Below are 18,925 nucleotides of genomic sequence, written 5' to 3' on the forward strand. Positions count from 1 at the left end.
ATTTTTTTAAAAGAATTTAAACAAAAAAGCATGAGAATCAAGTATTTCTGGTATCCAGATTTCATTCCCTTTAAGTATATACTCAGATGTTAAATTATTGGATAATATAACCAATCTATACATCTTTGAGGAGCAATCATGCTTTTCCACATTCCCATCAACAGTAATTAATGGTACATTTTTCATCAAATGCTCATCAACAAATCTATTATCTCTTCTGACATGAGTAAGATGATATCTAATAGTTTCAAATTCTATTTCCTTAATGATTAATTATATTGAGCATTGTTTCATGTATTTCTTAATCATTATGATGCCCTCTCTAGAAAAATATCAGTATAGTGTCATTCCTCTCTCTCTTTCCATCACCACAAGGGTTATTTTTGGGACTTGATGCCTGTATGAGGGCTCCATCACTCAAGATGGTCATCTTTTTATTATTATTTCTGATAGAACTGGGGGGAATGAGAGGCAGGGAGATTTAAAAAAAAGAGAGAGAGAGATGCCTTTAGCATTGCTCCATTACTTGTAAAGCCCCCCTCCCAGTCAGGAATGGGGGCTAGGTTGGTGTCTTGAACCCAGGTCCTTGTGAATGGTTATGTGCATGCTACTGCTGGCTCTCTTCTTTCCTTTTTTAACCTGTGAGTTTCAGAGTTCATTATATATTTTCTACATAAATATCTTACACAATGAATGCAAAATATTCTCCCACATTATAGCTTGTCTTTTCATTTATTTAGATTATTTTACTTTGCTATTAATATTTTAAATATGATGTAGTCCCATATATTGATTATTGAGTTGCTTGTTTTTGTAACTGGCATCATGGCTATAAGAACTATTGCCAAAACTAATATTGAGGAATTTCTTGTTTACAATTTTCCCCAGGAATTTTATGGTATCAAGCCTTATGTTTAAACCTTTAAAACATTTTATGTTAACTTTATGAGGTTTATGAAAGGAGGGTTCAATTTAATTCTGCCAGTGTTTCTATAGTTTTAATAGCACTATTTTTTTATTATTTAAGAAAGGAGACATTAACAAAACCATAGAATAAGAGGGGTACAATTCCGCACAATTCCCATAACCCGATCTCCATATCCCATCCCCTCCCATGATAGCTTTCCCATCCTCTATCTCTCTGGGAGTATGGATCCAGGGTTGTTGTGGGTTGCAGAGGGTGGAAGGTCTGGCTTCTGTAATTGCTTCCCTGCTGAACATGGGCGTTGACTGGTCGATCCATACTTCCAGTCTGCCTCTTTCTTTCCCTAGTAGGATGGGGCTCTGAGGAAGTGGAGCTCCAGTACACATTGATGGGGTCGTCTGTCCAGGGAAGTCTGGTCAGCATCTTGCTGGCATCCGGAACCTGGTGGCTGAAAAGAAAGTTAACATACAAAGCCAAACAAATTGTTGAACACTCATGGATCTAAAGACTGGAATAGTGCAAGTGAAGTGTTGGGGGTATTCCCTGCATGTTCTTGTGTACTTCTGCTTTCAGGTATATAGTTTTCCCTAGTTTATGGGCATGTGTGAATCTATGCTCTATCTCAGGGGACCTGGTCTATATCTAGGTTTGGGGACTTTATTGGGGAGTGGAACACCTGGAATGGAATTAGAGAATACTATGAAAGGAAAGGTCTCACCCGAGTGATGAAGCTGAAGGGTTGTCATTCCATACCTGAAGTCTCTGGTCACAGTCTGAAGTGTAGCATGCTGGGGTGGTACTTGTTGCGTTGATTAGGTTGTGATCTTCGGATGCAATATTATTTGATTTGAATTGAGAGCAGCATGCAGAAAAGTGGGCCCCACCCTAAGGTTCCAGGACTGGGGGAAATACAGGCTCTATAGTGGAAATGTGAGGTTCCTGTTGTCTTAGGGTTCAAGAAGACAATGGATAGTTATTGTTATCGTCACATTATTTGATGATAGGGTTAACTTTGGAAAGTCCCTTTGTTAGGGTTTGGGGTATAATACCCAGCATCTTGTATATAGCTGTGCTACCGGTTGCTTCTGTTCTCCCTGGTCTTGTGGGAGGCTTGTGGAAGAGACAACATATCAAAGACAGCCTATGTATTTAAAAGACTCAGTCTGTGTTTTAAGAAGTTCTAGACATATGATCAATTTTTTGCCTCTTATATCAATTAAATAGTGGTTTATATGTTTACACTTTAATAGGATTGTACATAAACACCACTTCTACCACCAAAAGACTGTGTCCTATCCCCACCACCCACCCCGCCGTGCCGGGAAGCCCAATGGCCACCCTCCCCTTCACTATTTTAATAGAGGGACAAATATATTTCCTTTTTATCATTTTTTTGGTGATTAATGGTTTACAGTACAGTTGTTGACAGATGGGTAAAATTTATCTCTTAATGATAAATGCCTGCAAAACATTCTCAGTCCCATCTTAGATCCTTTTCCTCCACCATACACCAGGTTCTCAACAGCCTATCCATCCACTCTCCTTATCATCTATGGACACTGGATCTTTTCAAAAGCTTTCCTTACATCTGTTAATATAACCATGTAATCTTTGGCTTTCCTTTTGCTGTGTTGATTTGCATATGTTGAACTAGTCTTACACCTCTGAAGAAATTGAAGTTGATGTACAAACTAGTTAGTAAACAGTGTACCTTTCTTATTTCACTATTCAGGGCCACTCTTTCATTCAGATAGAAATATATAGAGAATAAGAAAGACCACAGCATTGGAGATTACTCCATTGGAATAACACCTCCCATGTGACTCTGGGGTTTCAATCTGAGTTCTATACTTGGTAGTAGAGATTACTCCATTGGAATAACACCTCCCATGTGACTCTGGGGTTTCAATCTGAGTTCTATACTTGGTAGTAGAGGTACATGTATAGAGATGAACTATCTTTCCAACCCTGTGATTTTTTTTCCCCTTTACTAGGAACATTAATGGTAAAATACAATAGTTGTTACATGTGTAACATTTTAAAATATATTTTTATTTGTTCTTAGTTTATTACATGATTGTAAATTTACAGTATATATTTCCCTACCATGCCCATCACCAAAGTTCTGTATCCTTACCCCCAACCTCCCAAAGATAACCACCATCATTCTTTTTTTAAAAATTTTTATTTATTTATTTTTTATATTTATTTAATTTATTTATTCCCTTTTGTTGCCCTTGTTGTTTTATTGTTGTAGTTATTATTGTTTTTGTCGTTGTTGGATAGGACAGAGAGAAATGGAGAGAGGAGGAGAGAAAAATAGACACCTGCAGACCTGCTTCACCACCTGTGAAGCGACTCCCCTGCAGGTGGGGAGCCGGAGTTCGAACCGGGATCCTTATGCCGGTCCTTGTGCTTTGCGCCACCTGCGCTTAACCCGCTGCGCTACAGCCCGACTCCCAACCACCATCATTCTTACAAATCTTACATTTTCCTTGTTTCTGTTTTGTTTGGGTTTGGGAGGGTGAATTTTTCATGCCAGTCAGAACTCTAGATTCCACATATGAGTTTAACCATCTTGTAGTTGTCTTTAATCTCTTTACTGATTTTATTAAGCATAATCACCTCCAGTTCTATCCATTTTGTCCCAAAGGACAAAATGTCGCCCATTTTGATCCTGCAATCTTTTAATATGAAACTGCAGCCAATTTGCTCAGATATTGCCAATGATCTAAGCAGTTATAAATCTTTAGAGAGACTTTTCTGTAGTTTTGTTTCAGCATTGCCAGCTTTTAGTATCCAAATAATATTAGTTTCACTGAACAAGTATGGAGTATTACCTTATATTAAGTATTTCTGAAACACTTAAAAGTGAGAAGTATTAGATCACAATAAAAGATTTGGTAGAATTCACTGGTAAAACATCTGTTCTGGGGCACTGATTTTTTTTTTTTTTGGCTGGGGAAAATTTTAATTACAGTGTTAATTTTCTGCTTGTAATTGGTCTTTCAGGCTTGCTGTTTTTTTCCTTATTAAATCATGGGAGAATATATGTTTTTAATAATTTTTAGGTTTTTCATTTCATTCTCCAGCTTATTGGCATAATTCTTGAAAATAGTCTCTCAATGTTCTTTGTGTTTCTGTGGTATCCATTGTAATTTCTCATCTTTCTTTCCAGATCATATTAGAGTCCTCTCTTTTTTTTATTGATCTAGCTAAGGATCTGTCAATATTGTTTATCTTTCTGAAGAACTGTTCTTGGTTTAGTTAATCTTCATTTATTTCTGTTCTCATGTTTTATCTCCTTCTAAAAACCTTGTTCATCTAACAAGATATTTCTATATTAATATATTAAAACACAGACCTGTTACTGAAGTCTACTTATCTCTAGCCACATAAACAGGTTTTTCTTCATTTCAAACATTTGTTACTTCATCGAATATAATTGCTTATGTATCGGTAATTTTAATAACCTACTGGAAAAACTAAAAGCATGCTTAATAGGCTATTTATAAATAATCAACTTATATTAAAGATGGCAGATCACACTGAAGTACTGAGAGGAATTTATCGATATCCAGGAGTTCGATATCCTGTCCTTACTCCAAATCTCCAGGGTTTTCATCGTGCTGTGAGTATGCTACTAATTTTTCTGAACACTACTAATAGTTTTATATATCTTTATAGAGTTCTAGCTATCATATGTAACTGATTTACCATCCTACATAAATTCTGTGTTAATACTAATGGTAACATGTAAAGATAATCTTAGGGCATAATTTTGTGACTATAGTCTTTCCTTATGTGGTTCTTCCAGTTTAACAAAACACAAAGTACAAGTATCCATTTTGAAGTTCTATTTTGTTTTTCCTTCTTAGATAAGGACTATATAATATAGCATATAATTATCAACTTAATATTATTATTATAATATGTTCTCTTGTCAGCTGTCTTCCTGTTACCATTATTTAATTTTTAAAAATCTTTTATGTATTTAAAATAGAGATTTAAAATTTTTAGAATTGATAATTTAGAATAGAAGCTTGAAACTTAAATCGAAGACATAGACCTTCAGGGATCATTTCTATAGTATGTTACTAGAGAAGCTTAAATCAAAAGGGAAGGAGGAAACAGATACCTGTAGAACTGTTTCAACACTTGCAAAGTTTCTCCCCTGCAGGTGAGGATTGAGAACTGAACCTAGGTATTTGTGCACTGTAATGTGTGTGTTCAGGTAAGGCACTGCCTAGCTCCTATTACTATAATTACTTAATTACTTTAGGTAGAGCTAATAAGTGTATTTTATCTGTCTCTTTAACTAACTGAATGCTACCTGAGCACCTGGCCTGTGATCAAAGTGACTTGAGTTTTGGCACCCCCAAGGTATCTGAAATTTTGAAGAGATAAATTGTGGAACCCATCAAGAAGAAAAATCAGGCAGGGAGCACTAGTGATAGCTCTACTGATAGAGGAAATGTTATGTGAATAGAACCAGGTTCAAGTCTGTGGTCTTTAAATAGAAGTATATGCACAGGGGAAGCCTCAAGAGTGCTGTGACAGTGCTGTGGTGTCTTTTCCTCTCTCACTTTCTATCTTAAATGACAAAAAAATAAAGTATTTTTTGAGGAATGGTAGAACCATGCAGGTGTGAGGTCCAGAGAAAACTCTTGTGGCAAAAATAAATAAATAAATAAAATAAACTCAGACTGCTAGACTGTCACAATTGTTTGAGAAACAACAAGAAGAAAGGACAAGATTAAGTAATAAAGTTCACTTTATACATGTAACTCTTAAGAGAAATGACTGTTTTGCTTTTGAAAGCGAATGCATGGAAAGAAAATGTCAAGTAGAAAGTCAGAATAATGTTCTGAAAAAATTTTTAAAAAATAATAATTTATCCCTCAGTAGTGGTCATATATATGGTCAGTGAACTCACAAGTGTAAGTGAGGTTCATCAAATAATACAGTAATAACTAAAAAATATCACCAGTAAGCACAACAGCAGATCAGATTGAGCAGAGAACAGCAAAAGGAAAAATGGAACTTTAAAAAGAAAAAATAAGAAAGTATGGAAATGCATTTTGTGGAATAACATTCTCATTCTAAAAGTTGAGAAGAGAGAAAGGTAAGAAGTTAGTCTAGAGAGGTGAAGCTGTGGAGACTAACAAGAAATATCTTTTTTTTTTCAAAATCATTTTGTTTCAGGGCTAGTGGTTTACAGTACAGTTGTGGACACGGTATAATTTCTTTTCTCCCTGTGGTAAGTGTCTGAAAAACACTATTGCACCCCAACTTAGGCTCCTTTTCAATATCATACAACAGGACCTTAGCAACAGCATCAATAGAAAAAAGAAGAAAAAGGTACCCAGCTAATAATAAACCCAACAAAGCTTTGATTCAGAAATGATGGAATTAAGACTGAGAAAAAAAATTGGAAACAATATCATTTAAAATTTTATCAAAAAGAATAAATATCCAATCAATGAATTTGACCAAAGAGGTGAAATAGCTGCATACCGAAAACTATAACAATCATAAGAGAAATTTAAGACATAAATGCACACATATTCTGTTCTTATGAACTTAGGATAATAGTTTAAATGTTCATGTTACTCAGAGTGATTATAGATTCAATAAAGTGTTCACTAAAATGCCTGTGACATCTTCACAATTTTGAAATTTGCATTAAATCATAAAAGACTTGAATAGCCAAATCCAAATTGAAAACAATAAAGAAAAAAACTGAAAACATAACCTCCTCGATTTCAACTACATTACAAAGATACGGTGTTCGGTCAAATTGATATGAAAATAAACATGTAGATTAATGGACCATAGTAAGTGATCACACCAGTGTATGGTCAATTAATTTATGGTATGGGTTGTAATAATATAGACCATGGAAAAGGTACTATCTTAAATAAATTTTGGGATAACAGGATAGCAGCATTTGTAAATTTTTTATTAGTGATCTAATACTGATTTACAAAATTACAGAATAATAGGAGTACAATTCTGTTGGTATGCATGAGACCCCTTCTGTTTCATTTGGTTTAAATCCCCCCTGCTTAACACTATTCTATTTACATAACCACTTCATTCTATTTATATAACCGCTGTTAACAAGCACCTCCCTCCAGGGCATTGGTTCAATCCCCACTGTTTCATGATATGTTTTTGCTCCACCCCCCCTCCTTGTCACACTCTGATTGTCACCAGTCACTTTTCTCTCCACCCTCTCTATGTCACACCCTGTTTCCACCCTACTTGTCAAGTATATATAAAGACAGCATTGTGAGTTTTAGAGTACTTTACCTTTAGTTTAGCTCAGCTCGGCTTAGATTGTGCTGCGTCCTGCATGAATAAAGAGATACTGCCTACAGCTCAACTATGAGTCCCTGGTCGTCTGTTACCTGCCCGTGAAGCCAGCCCAGTGAAAACAACCTAACCCGTCGAAAACGACATATGGCGCAACAACGTGGGACCAGACCTGCGCAACTCCCAGATAAGTGAAGACTTTGCCTACCTATGCACTATGGTCTTCTCTTTTACTTACGAAGAGGTTTGCCAAAGCCTCTACTGTTTCATCATGAGACAGTTAGTCTGTCTCTGGAACATTTTACTCTGGGCCACATTTCGGTTCCCTGACTGGGAACTTTGGTTTCTTATGACCGGGATCATAGAGCCTGGGAGATGCACGGAGATTTCTCCTTGGACTTTCTGGATTCCCTCTCCCATGTTTCCTGAGGAAAAGGACTACATTTTGCTCCGGGCCACAATTTGGTTCTTTATGACTGTGATCATAGAACTTGGGATATGCATGGGGATTTCCCCTGGGACTTTCTGGACTTCTTCTCGAATGTTTCCCATGGAGAAGGACTCTAATTTGAAGAACATTCTCGAGTACCCTGGCAGTTCCCAAGTATGGAGACATGTGGTTAGTTCTACTCTCCTGATTGGATACTTTCTTCGATGGGAAGACACTTTTAAAAATGGGTGCCTGAAGCAATCCAGCAGGAACAGTCAGAAACACCCTAAATGGAATTTCGAGGACCTTTTTGGACTAGGTCGCCCTCCGGGGATTCTTAATCCTACATGGTGAGATCTTGATAATCTGGTTCAAGTTGCGTTTCATAAGAGAATGATTTGAATGACTGAATTTTTGTTTGACATTGACTTAAAAAAAAAATGCTGGACGCAGCCATGATTTCTAGAGACATCCAGAAACAATGCAAAAAATTGTTTTTTCCCTCCTTTGATTTCTCTTTTACGTCTTGACATGAATCTGAAACATTTAATCCTGAAAACTGTATGAGTTATGGGTGGGGCAGATAGTGCAATGATTATGTTAATTATTCTCATGCCTGAGGCTTTTAACCGTGGTTCTTCTGTTTACCTTTCCACATTTTATTGAGTTTAAACTGTTTAAACAACCTTAAAATCATACTAGAAAGGACTTCCAATTTTAATGGAGTTATCAATTATAGTAAACTTCTAATCTGCTACAAGTTTTGTTTGACAAGTAAGTGAATTTCAGCTGTCAAAGTCTTCACATGAAAAAGCATCTACTCAAATGGAAATTTCTGGAAATCCATTTGGACCCCTGTTCTCTGACATCGCCCCCGGAAACCAATGATGAGACCTGGCATGACCTGAAGAAACAGATTCACAGACTCCAAAGCTCACTCTCTACAGAAAAGCAGAATTCTGGTGGCCGACATTCCCCATCAAGACAAGACGTACAGCGTTTCATCCCTTGGCATTTTCTTCTGTGGTCAGCTACTTTGGACTGACACCTCCATCGGACTTACTGGTACACGCTGCTGTGTTTCTCAAAGACTAACTTCAGCCAGTTGCCTTGAGACTTTATAGACCATGTCCCCTCGCCTGCAGGCTCTGTCCCAGAGGCAGAAAACTCCCCCTCCTTATTAGGTTATGCCCACAGAGGCGTGAAGCGCCCCAAGAGGCAAGAGATGCCCACAGAGGCAGGAAACGCCCTTTGAGGCAAGAGATGCCCCCAGAGGCATGAAGCGTTCCCAGAGGCAAGAAATGCCCTTTCGCCTGCTAGGCCTTGCCCTTTGAGGCAAGAAAAGCTCCACTTGGCATCACACTGGTTATTGCTGCTCGCCTATTTTGTTTTCCATGTCTTATGCCAGTTCTTTTGAAAACGCCTGTAGGATATACGTTTCTGTTCACCCCACAATGGCCATTAGTTAAAAAGAAAGGGGGAATTGTTGGTATGCATGAGACCCCTTCTGTTTCATTTGGTTTAAATCCCCCCTGCTTAACACTATTCTATTTACATAACCACTTCATTCTATTTATATAACCGCTGTTAACAAGCACCTCCCTCCAGGGCATTGGTTCAATCCCCACTGTTTCATGATATGTTTTTGCTCCACCCCCCCTCCTTGTCACACTCTGATTGTCACCAGTCACTTTTCTCTCCACCCTCTCTATGTCACACCCTGTTTCCACCCTACTTGTCAAGTATATATAAAGACAGCATTGTGAGTTTTAGAGTACTTTACCTTTAGTTTAGCTCAGCTCGGCTTAGATTGTGCTGCGTCCTGCATGAATAAAGAGATACTGCCTACAGCTCAACTATGAGTCCCTGGTCGTCTGTTACCTGCCCGTGAAGCCAGCCCGGTGAAAACAACCTAACCCGTCGAAAACGACACAATTCCATGCCTTTCCCACCGCCAGAGTTTTGAGTTTCCATCCATGGGAAAACACACTAGTTCTCCTAAGATCACAGATGGGGGTTGACTATTATTTCTGTAACTATCTCTCTATATTTATATAAATTTGCCTCCCCAGATCCCTACCCCACTAGGGAAAGAAAGAGACAGGCTAAAAGTATGGATTGACCTGTCAACACCCATGTTCAGCATGGAAGAAATTACAGAAGCCAGACCTCCCACCTTTTTGCACCCCATAATGATTCTAGGTCCGTATTCCCAGAGGGACAAAGAATAGGAAAGCTTTCAAAGAAGGGGATTGGATACAGAGTTCTGGTGGTGGGAATTATATGGAAATGTACCCCTCTTCACCTATGGTCTTGTCAATACTTCCATTTTATATATATTTAAAAAATGCGGGAGTTGGGCACACTTGGCACGAAGAGCAAGGACTTGCATAAGGATCCCAGTTCGAACACCCTGCTCCCCACCTGCAGGGGAGTCGCTTCACAGGCAGTGAAGCAGGTCTGCAATGTCTATCTTTCTCTCCCCCTCTCTGTCTTCCCCTCCTCTCTTCATTTCTCTCTGTCCTGACAATGACAACAACAATAATAACTACAACAACAATAAAAACAACAAGGGCAACAAATGGGAAAATAAGTAAAATTAAAAAAAAAAGATTTTAAAATGCCCATTTATTTTCTATGGTCCCGCCTTCTCTTCCTAAGTCACATCTATGACTTATGAGTGTCCTACCTTTTTTATTTCCCTCTTCCCTCTCTGTGCCCTGATAAAGTTGGAGTTCAGAGCCTTCTGGTTATCTTTCCCTAACATTTCTTCCCCTCTGGGAGTGTGGACCAAATTTCTTTTTGGGATGAAGAAGGCGGAAGGTCTAATTTCTGTAATTGCTTCTTTGCTGGGCATGGGTGCTGGCAAGTTGACCCATACATTAACTTTCTTTAGTGGGGTAGAGCTCTGGAGAAGTGAGGTTTTGGGACACATTGGTGAGATTGTCTGCCAAAGTAGTTCAGGATAAAGTCATTCACAACTTGGTGTCTAAAAGGCAGTTGAGATATAAAGCAGGACAAAATGTTTAATAAACAAGAACCAAAAGGTAGGGATAGAGTAGATGGGAATAAGGATTTTAGCATGAAAAGAAGCTAGAAAGTCTATTTTCGGTATGTTCCTTGGGGCCCATGATGATAGCAACAATTTTACATTCAGAAGAAATGAGACCACTATTTTCACCAGACACATTACCTCAAAGTAAAGACTTACCTATAAGACTTAGAATCATAAAACTTTTATCAGTTCAAGTGATTTCGTGGATAAGGTTTCAACTCAAGTGTAACAAGAGCAAAATTAAACAAAAATGACCTACATCAGACTAAAAAGCTCCTGTACAGAAATGAAAAGACAGAAGAATGAAAGGGAGAAATAATCTGCAAAATATATGAAGAATGCATACAGCTTAACCAATTAAAAATGGGTAGAATATTTTAATATTTTTCCAAAGACACAGATGACCAACAATTGTATGATAATCATCAAGGAGATCTGAGTCAAAAACCCCAAAATCATCTGACACCTGTCCGAATAGCTAGTATCAAGATGAAAAAAAATTAACAAGTATTACTGAGGATGTGACAAAAAGGCATCTTTTGCCCTGTTAATGTAAATGTAAATTGATACAGCCACTGTGGTAAACAGCATGGTGGTTGCTCAAAATATTAAAATCAGAAGTACTATATAATCCAGCAAATCTACTTCTGAGTATTTATCCAAATAATGCAAAAACCCTAATTTGAAAGGCTATATTCATATGTATAATCATTGTAGTATTATATATATATATATATATATATATATATTCCCTTTTGTTGCCCTTGTTTTATGTTGTAGTTATTATTATTGATGTTATTGATGTCGTCTTTGTTAGACAGGACAGAGAGAAATGGAGAGAGGAGGGGAAGACAGAGAGGGGGAGAGAAAGATAGACACCTGCAGACCGGCTTCACCGCCTGTGAAGTGACTCCCTGCAGGTGGGGAGCCAGAGGCTCTAACAGGGATCCTTACACCGGTACTTGCACTTCGCTCCACATGCACTTAACCTGTTGTGCTACCGCTGGACTAACCAAGAATTGGAAATATTTTACTGATAGATGTATAGAGATAAAAGCAGTGGTATGTACACATGTACATGGATATTATTAATATTATTCAGCCACATAAAGTAATGAAATCTTATTATTTATGTCTGTATAGATGAATCCTAAGGGTACTTAGCTAAATGAAATGCATAATAGAAAGAGATATAAATATGAATCACTTACATGTGGAATCCAAAAATCAAGACTCATAAAGAAAATTGTTTTTTTTTTTTTTTTTGCCTGATAAGATTTGGTAGTGTTGTGAGGCAAACTGAGCACAAAAGAACCCATGAGGGACTGAAATTTCAGTTATAATAATTCAAAGGACTATAGTATATAACTTTTATATTTTGATTAATAATACCACAGTAGGGCCAGCTAAATAGACACTTGGGTAGGGCAATACTTTGTCATGCTTACTACCTAGGATCAAGGCTGACCCCTACTTTATTGAAGGAAACATTTGGTTTCTAGTCTCACTCACTCACTGTTTGTCTCTATCAAAAAAGTAATAACATTACAATATGAATTTGAAGGTTGATAAAGCAAATCTGAAACATTCTCACTGTGGAAAAGATACCTTTGGATGGTGACAGGTGGTAAATATGACATTTTTAAAAGATTTAAATTTTTAAAGATATATGTTTTTTTTTAATTTTGGATAAAGAGAAAAATTTAGCAGGAAGGGGAGACAGGGAGAGAGAGATACCTGCAGTACTGTTTTGCCATTCATGAATCTCCCTTCCCTTTGCAGGTGGGGGCAAGGGGCTTGAACCCATGTCCTTGTACACTGTAATGTGTGTGCTCAACCAGGCGAGCCACCACCAAGCCACTATGGTGATCATTTTGAAATGTTAATAAAAGTTGAATATATTGTACATTTTAATTTTGTGTGATGTAAAGTCAATTATACTTCAACAGAATCTGAAGACTACGTTTTTAAGTGAAGGTCTAAAGTGATATGAATATGTGGTCTTATAGAAGTTTTGCTATAGCTGTTTCTGCTATTAATTTTTCAAGTATATATTTGGGACTATGTTGTATAAACTTGAGGTTGTCAGTGTTATTTGACTGTATCTTGTTTAAGCTGTGATTTTAGTTATGTAGAATTATAAATTAAAAGGAATCTTACTTTTTTAATTTGAAGATTTATTGAATGAGTAAGAGAGTTTGTGAGTGAATATGAAAGAAAGGCCCAGATTATCACTTTGAATATGCAATTCTGGGGATAGAACGCAGAACCTCACACATACGAGTATTGCCTTTTGCCTCTGAATTGTTCTTTGAGTGCATAAAAGTATTTTAAAAATGATTATATAGAGGGCTGAGCGGTTGCACAGCAGGTTAAACACACATGATGCAAAGCACAAGGACTGTTGCAAAGATCCCGGTTCAAACTCCCAGCTCCCTACCTGCTGGGGAGGTTGTTTCACAAGTGATGAAATTGGTCTGCAGCTGTCTTTCTCTCCCCCTCTCTGTCTTCCCCTCAACTCTCCATTTCTCTCTGTCCTATCCAACAACAACAACAACAGGTGTAACAACAATAACAATAACAATAACAACCAAAAAAGGGCAACGAAATGGGAAAAATGGCCTCCAGGAGTGGTGGATTCATAGTGGAGACACCGAACCCCAGTGATAACCCTGGAGGCAAAAATAAAATAAATAAGTAAAAAATTTAAAAAAAGGAATTATATATATATTGTTGCCATCTAGTCCTAATAATAAAGAAAATATATCTACCTTCAAAGAACAACATTTGATAGAGAATAAGAAATAGAGCTCATGAATCAAGGCACCTTGGCTCATTGTAGCTCCAGAAGTTTTTCTAGTTTGTAACATAGTGCCAGCTAGCTACTTAACCTCTTTCTTTTTCTTTTTTATTTTTATTTATTAAAAAAAGGAGACATTAACAAAACCGTAGGATAGGAGGGGTACAACTCCACACAGTTCCCACCACCAGATCTCTATATCCCATCCTCTCCCCTGTTAGCTTTCCCATTCTTATCCCTTTGGGAGTATGGACCCAAGGTCATTGTGGGTTGCAGAAGGTGGAAGGTTGGGCTTCTATAATTGCTTCCCTGCTGAACATGGGTGTTGACTGGTGGATCCATTCTCCCAGTCTGCCTCTCTCTTTCCCTAGTTGGGTGGGTCTCTGGGGAAGCGGAGCTCCAGGACACATTGATGGGGTCGTCTGTCCAAGGAAGTCTAGTCGGTATCATGCTGACATCTGGAACCGGGTGGCTGAAAAGAGAGTTAACATACAAAGCCAAACAAATTGTTGAACAATCATGGACCTAAAGGCTGGAACAGTGCAGATGAAGTGTTGGGGGGTACTCAGTGTAGACTATTGTGTACTTTTGCTTTCAGGTATATATTTTGCCCTAGTTTATGGATACTTGTTAACATATGCTCTATCTCAGGGGACCTAGTCTATATCTAGGTTTGGGGACTTTGTTAGGAAGTGAACCACCTGGAATGGAATTAGAAAATACTGTGAAAGGAAAGGTCTCATCCAAGTAATGAAGTAGAAGGTTTATCATTCCACACCTGAAGTCTCTGGAGACAGTCTGAAGTGAAGCATGGTATGGTGGCACTCATTGCATTGATTAGGTTCTGATCGGTAGATGCAATATTATTTGATATTAATCGAGAGAATCATGCAGGAAAGTGCACCCCACCCTAAGGTTCCAGGACTGGGGGAAATATAGGCTTTATAGTGGAAATGTGAGGTTTCTGCTGTCTTAGGGTTCAAGAAGACAATGGATAGTTATTGTTATCATTACATTATTTGGTAATTGGATTAACTTTGAAAAGTCTCTTTGTTAGGATTTGCTGTATAATAGCCAACATCTTGTATATAGCAGTGCCACCAGTTGTTTCTGTTCTCTCTGGTCTAGGCTTTTAAGAGAGTCAACATATCAAAGACTCAGCCTATGTATTAAAAAGACTCAGTCTGTGCTTAAAAAAGTGCAAGATACAATCAATTTTTCCTCTCTCATATTAATTAAATAGTGATTTGTATGACCACAATTTAATAGGAGTGTACATGAACACCATTCCCAACACCAAAAGACTGTGTCCCCCCCAACCCCCCCACCGCCCCAGAAGCCAAATATCCACCCACCCCTTACAACAGGGTTTTTACTTTGGTGCCCTACTCTACATTTATTTAGTCAAATCTTGCTTTTCGTTTCCCTTTCTGTTCTTCTTTCTCATCTTCTGTTGATGAGTGGGATCATCCCATACTCATCTTTGTCTTTCTGACTTAGCTCACTTAACATAATTCCTTCTAGCTCCATCCAAGATGGGTCAGAGAAGGTGGGTTCATTGTTATTACTAGCTGCGTAGTATTCCATTGCGTATATACACCACAGCTTTCTCAGGTACTTATCTGTTGTTGGGCAACTGGGTTGCTTCCAGGTTTTAGCTATTACCAATTGTGCTGCTATGAACATGTGTGCACATATCCTTTTGGTTGGGCATTATGGAATCCTTGGGGTATATCCCCAGGATAGGAATTACTGGGTCTCCAGACTGCTCTCCACAGAGGCTGGACGAATTTACATTCCCACTGTCTCCACAGCCTTTCCAGCATTTGTTGTTGCTGTCCTTTTTGATGTATGCCATTCTGACAGGGGTGAGGTGGTATCTCAATGTTGTCTTTATTTGTATTTCTCTTACAATCAGTGAACTGGAGCAATTTTTCATATGTTTGTTAGCCTTTTAGATCTCCTTTGATGTGAATGTTTTGTTCATATTCTCTGCCCATTTTTGGATGGGGTCATTTGCTTTTTCGTTGCTAATTTTGCTGAGCTCTTTGTATATTTTGGTGATTAGTCTCTTGTCTTATGTATGCCATGTGAAGATCTTCTCCCATTCTGTGAGGGGTCTCCTTGTTTGTGTGATAGTTTCTTTGGCTGTTAGAAGCTTTTCAATTTGATGTAGTCCCATTGGTTGGTTTCTGCTTTAGTATTCCTTGCAATTGGGTTTGTTTCATCAAAGATGTCCTTGAAGTACTTAACTTCTTTAAACCACAGTTGTTTTTATTTATTCACAACTACAAAATGATCACCTCATTTATGTGATCTTGGATTAGAAAGCAGGATATACAAATGATAATTAGTGATAATACTGGCATATAGTTAAGTAATCAATAGATAAATATTTTTAAAAATTAATAATTTGTCTTGGGTAGAGGTCTAGAAATTAATATTTCTAAATGTTAAATTAAAGATAACAGGTCTCCTCTCCCCTAGATAGATACAAGAGGAAGAGACTTAGAGAAAGTGTGAAATAGATCACAGCACCAAAGCTTTTTTCAGTATGGTAAGATGTCTTTTGAACCTGGGTCCACACACATGACCAAGCAAGATACTATGCTGGTCCAATAGTTTCTTTCCTAATATTATTAGGGATTCATTAGGGCATTAGTATGGTATCAGCACAGTGCTAAAGATATATTAATAGAACACTTTAAGAATTGGATGTAAATTTAGGAAACTTTACATTTGAAAACAAAACATCTGAGATGTGGGTTGGGAAGCTCTATGGAGAGTAAAGGAGGCACAGGAGGAAACTGATTTAATTAACAGTTTCAATGTAAATAGTGGCAAGGGAGTGAAAAGAATGAGACACACTGGAGTATGTTACAGAAGTTGAAGTATGAAACTGTGGAAGTTAGGTTAAGTAATACATATAAAATTTAAAACAAAAAGTAAATGAGATGGAATTTATTTTTTTACTGACTATAGTAAGAGAAATCAGGAAGTATTTGGAATATTATAGTTTATAATTAGCCTAAAATAATGTCTTCCTAGTACTAAGGTGTTTTATTATAATGATGATATTTTCTCTTTTTTAAAATTTTTTTTATTTAAGAAAGGATTAATTAACAAAACCATAGGGTAGGAGGGGTACAACTCCACACAATTCCCACCACCCAATCTCCATAACCCACCCCCTCCCCTGATAGCTTTCCCATTCTCTATCCCTCTGGGAGCATGGACCCAGGGTCATTGAGGGTTGCAGAAGGTAGAAGGTCTGGCTTCTGGAATTGCTTCCCCACTGAACATGGGCGTTGACTGGTCAGTCCATACTCCCAGTCTGCCTCTCTCTTTCCCTAGTAGGGTGTGTCTCTGGGGAAGCTGAGCTCCAGGACACATTGGTGGGGTCTTCAATCCAGGGAAGCCTGGCCAGCATCCTGATGGCATCTGGAACGAGTAATGAAGCTGAAGGGTTGTCATTCCACACGTGAAGTCTCTGGACACAGTCTGAGGTGAAGCATGTTGAGGTGGCCATCGTTGCGTTGGTTAGGTTGTGATCGGCGGATGCAATATTATTTGGTATGGATTGGGAGAGGCATATGGGAAAGTGGGCCCTATCCAAGGGTTCCAGGACTGAGGGAAGTAGGGGCTCTATAGTGGAGATGTGAGGTTCCTGCTGTCTTAGGGTTCAAAAAGACAATGGATAGTTAATGTTATCATCATATTATTTGGTAATTGGGTTAACTTTGAAAAGTCCTTTTGTTATGGTTTGCTGTACAGTATCCAGTATCTTGTATATAGCTGTGCTATTGGTTGCTTCTGATCTACTTGGTCTAGGCTTTTGAGAGAGTCTGCATGTCAAATACACAGCCTATATATTAAAAAGATTCAGTTTGTGTTTTGAAAAACTTTGAGACATACAATTGATTTTCCCCCTCTCATATTAATTAACTACTGATTTATATGTCTACATTTTGCTAGGAGTGTACATAAACACCATTCCCACCACCAAAAGACTGTGACCCATCATCCCTCCCACCCACTCCCACCCCCCACTGGCCCAGGAAGCTACATGTCTACCCCTCACCACAGGGTTTTTACTTTGGTGCCCTACTTACAATTTGGTCAGGTCCTGCTTTTAGTTTCCCTTTCAGATCTTCTTAGTCAACTTCTGTTGATGAGTGGGATCATCCCATACTCATCTTTATCTTTCTGACTTAGCTCACTTAACATAATTCCTTCTAGCTCTGTCCAAGATGGGTCAGCGAAGGTGGGTTCATTGTTCTTGATAGCTGCATAGTATTCCATTGTGTATATATACCACAGCTTTCTCAGCCACTCATCTGTTGTTGGGCACCTGGGTTGCTTCCAGGTTTTAGCTATTATGAATTGTGCTGCTATGAACATAGGAGTACACACCTCTTTTTGGTTGAGTGTTATGTAGTCCTTGGGGTATAACTCCAGGAGAGGAATTACTGGATCATATGGAAGGTCCATGTCTAGCCTTCTGAGAGTTTTCCAGACTGCTCTCCTCAGAGGCTGTACCAATTTACATTCCCACCAGCAATGTAAAAGGGTTCCTCTGTCCCCACATCCTCTCCAGCATTTGTTGCTGCTGTCCTTTTTGATGTATGCCATTCTTACAGGAGTGAGGTGGTATCTTAGTGTTGTCTTAATTTGCATTTCTCTGACAATCAGTGACCTAGAGCAGTTTTTCATATGTTTGTTAGCCTTTTGTATCTCCTCTGTAATGAATGTTTTGTTCATATCCTCTGCCCATTTTTGGATGGGGTCATTTGCTTTTTTGGTGCTAAGTTTGCTGAGCTCTTCATATATTTTGGTGATTAGTTTCTTGTCTTATGTATGGCCTGTGAAGATCTTCTCCCATTCTGTGAGGGGTCTCTCTGTTTGTTTAATAGTTTCTTTGGATGTGCAGAAGCTTTTCAATTTGATGTAGTCCCATTGGTTTGTTTCTGCTTTAGTCTTCCTTGCAATTGGGTTTGATTCTTCAAAGATGTCCTTGAGGTGTAGGTGGGAAACTGTTTTACCAATGTTTTCCTCTAAGTATTTGATTGTTTCTGGTCTGACATCTAGGTCTTTGATCCATTTGGAGTTGATTTTTGATTCTGGTGAGATAAAGTGGTTCGATTTCATTCTTCTGCATGTTACAACCCAGTTTTCCCAGCATATTTATTGAAGAGAGCCTCCTTTTTCCATTTAATCCTTTGGGCCCCCTTATCAAAGATTAGATGTGCATAGGTGTGGGGATTTATTTCTGGGCTTTCAATTCTGTTCCACTGGTCTGTGTGCCTATTTTTGTTCCAGTACCATGCTGTTTTGATGATGATGGCTTTATAATATAGTTTAAGGTCTGGGAGTGTGATGCCTCCATTTCTGTTTTTT

The 18,925-nt window shown here is 38.1% G+C and overlaps 1 protein-coding gene across 2 annotated transcripts in view; it reads left to right on the plus strand.

Moving 5' to 3' along the window:
• The window catches only part of HMGCLL1 (3-hydroxy-3-methylglutaryl-CoA lyase like 1), a 201,917-nt gene that overhangs the window by 88,761 nt on the left and 94,231 nt on the right, over nucleotides 1-18,925 (plus strand). For both annotated transcript variants that reach the window (XM_060190010.1, XM_007516493.3), the window contains one exon: nucleotides 4,461-4,556. In XM_060190010.1, coding sequence (XP_060045993.1) covers nucleotides 4,461-4,556 — 96 coding nt within the window. The remainder of the gene's footprint in view (nucleotides 1-4,460; nucleotides 4,557-18,925) is intronic.

Source organism: Erinaceus europaeus, chromosome 4 (assembly GCF_950295315.1).
Source record: "Erinaceus europaeus chromosome 4, mEriEur2.1, whole genome shotgun sequence".
NCBI classification, from domain to species: domain Eukaryota; kingdom Metazoa; phylum Chordata; class Mammalia; order Eulipotyphla; family Erinaceidae; genus Erinaceus; species Erinaceus europaeus.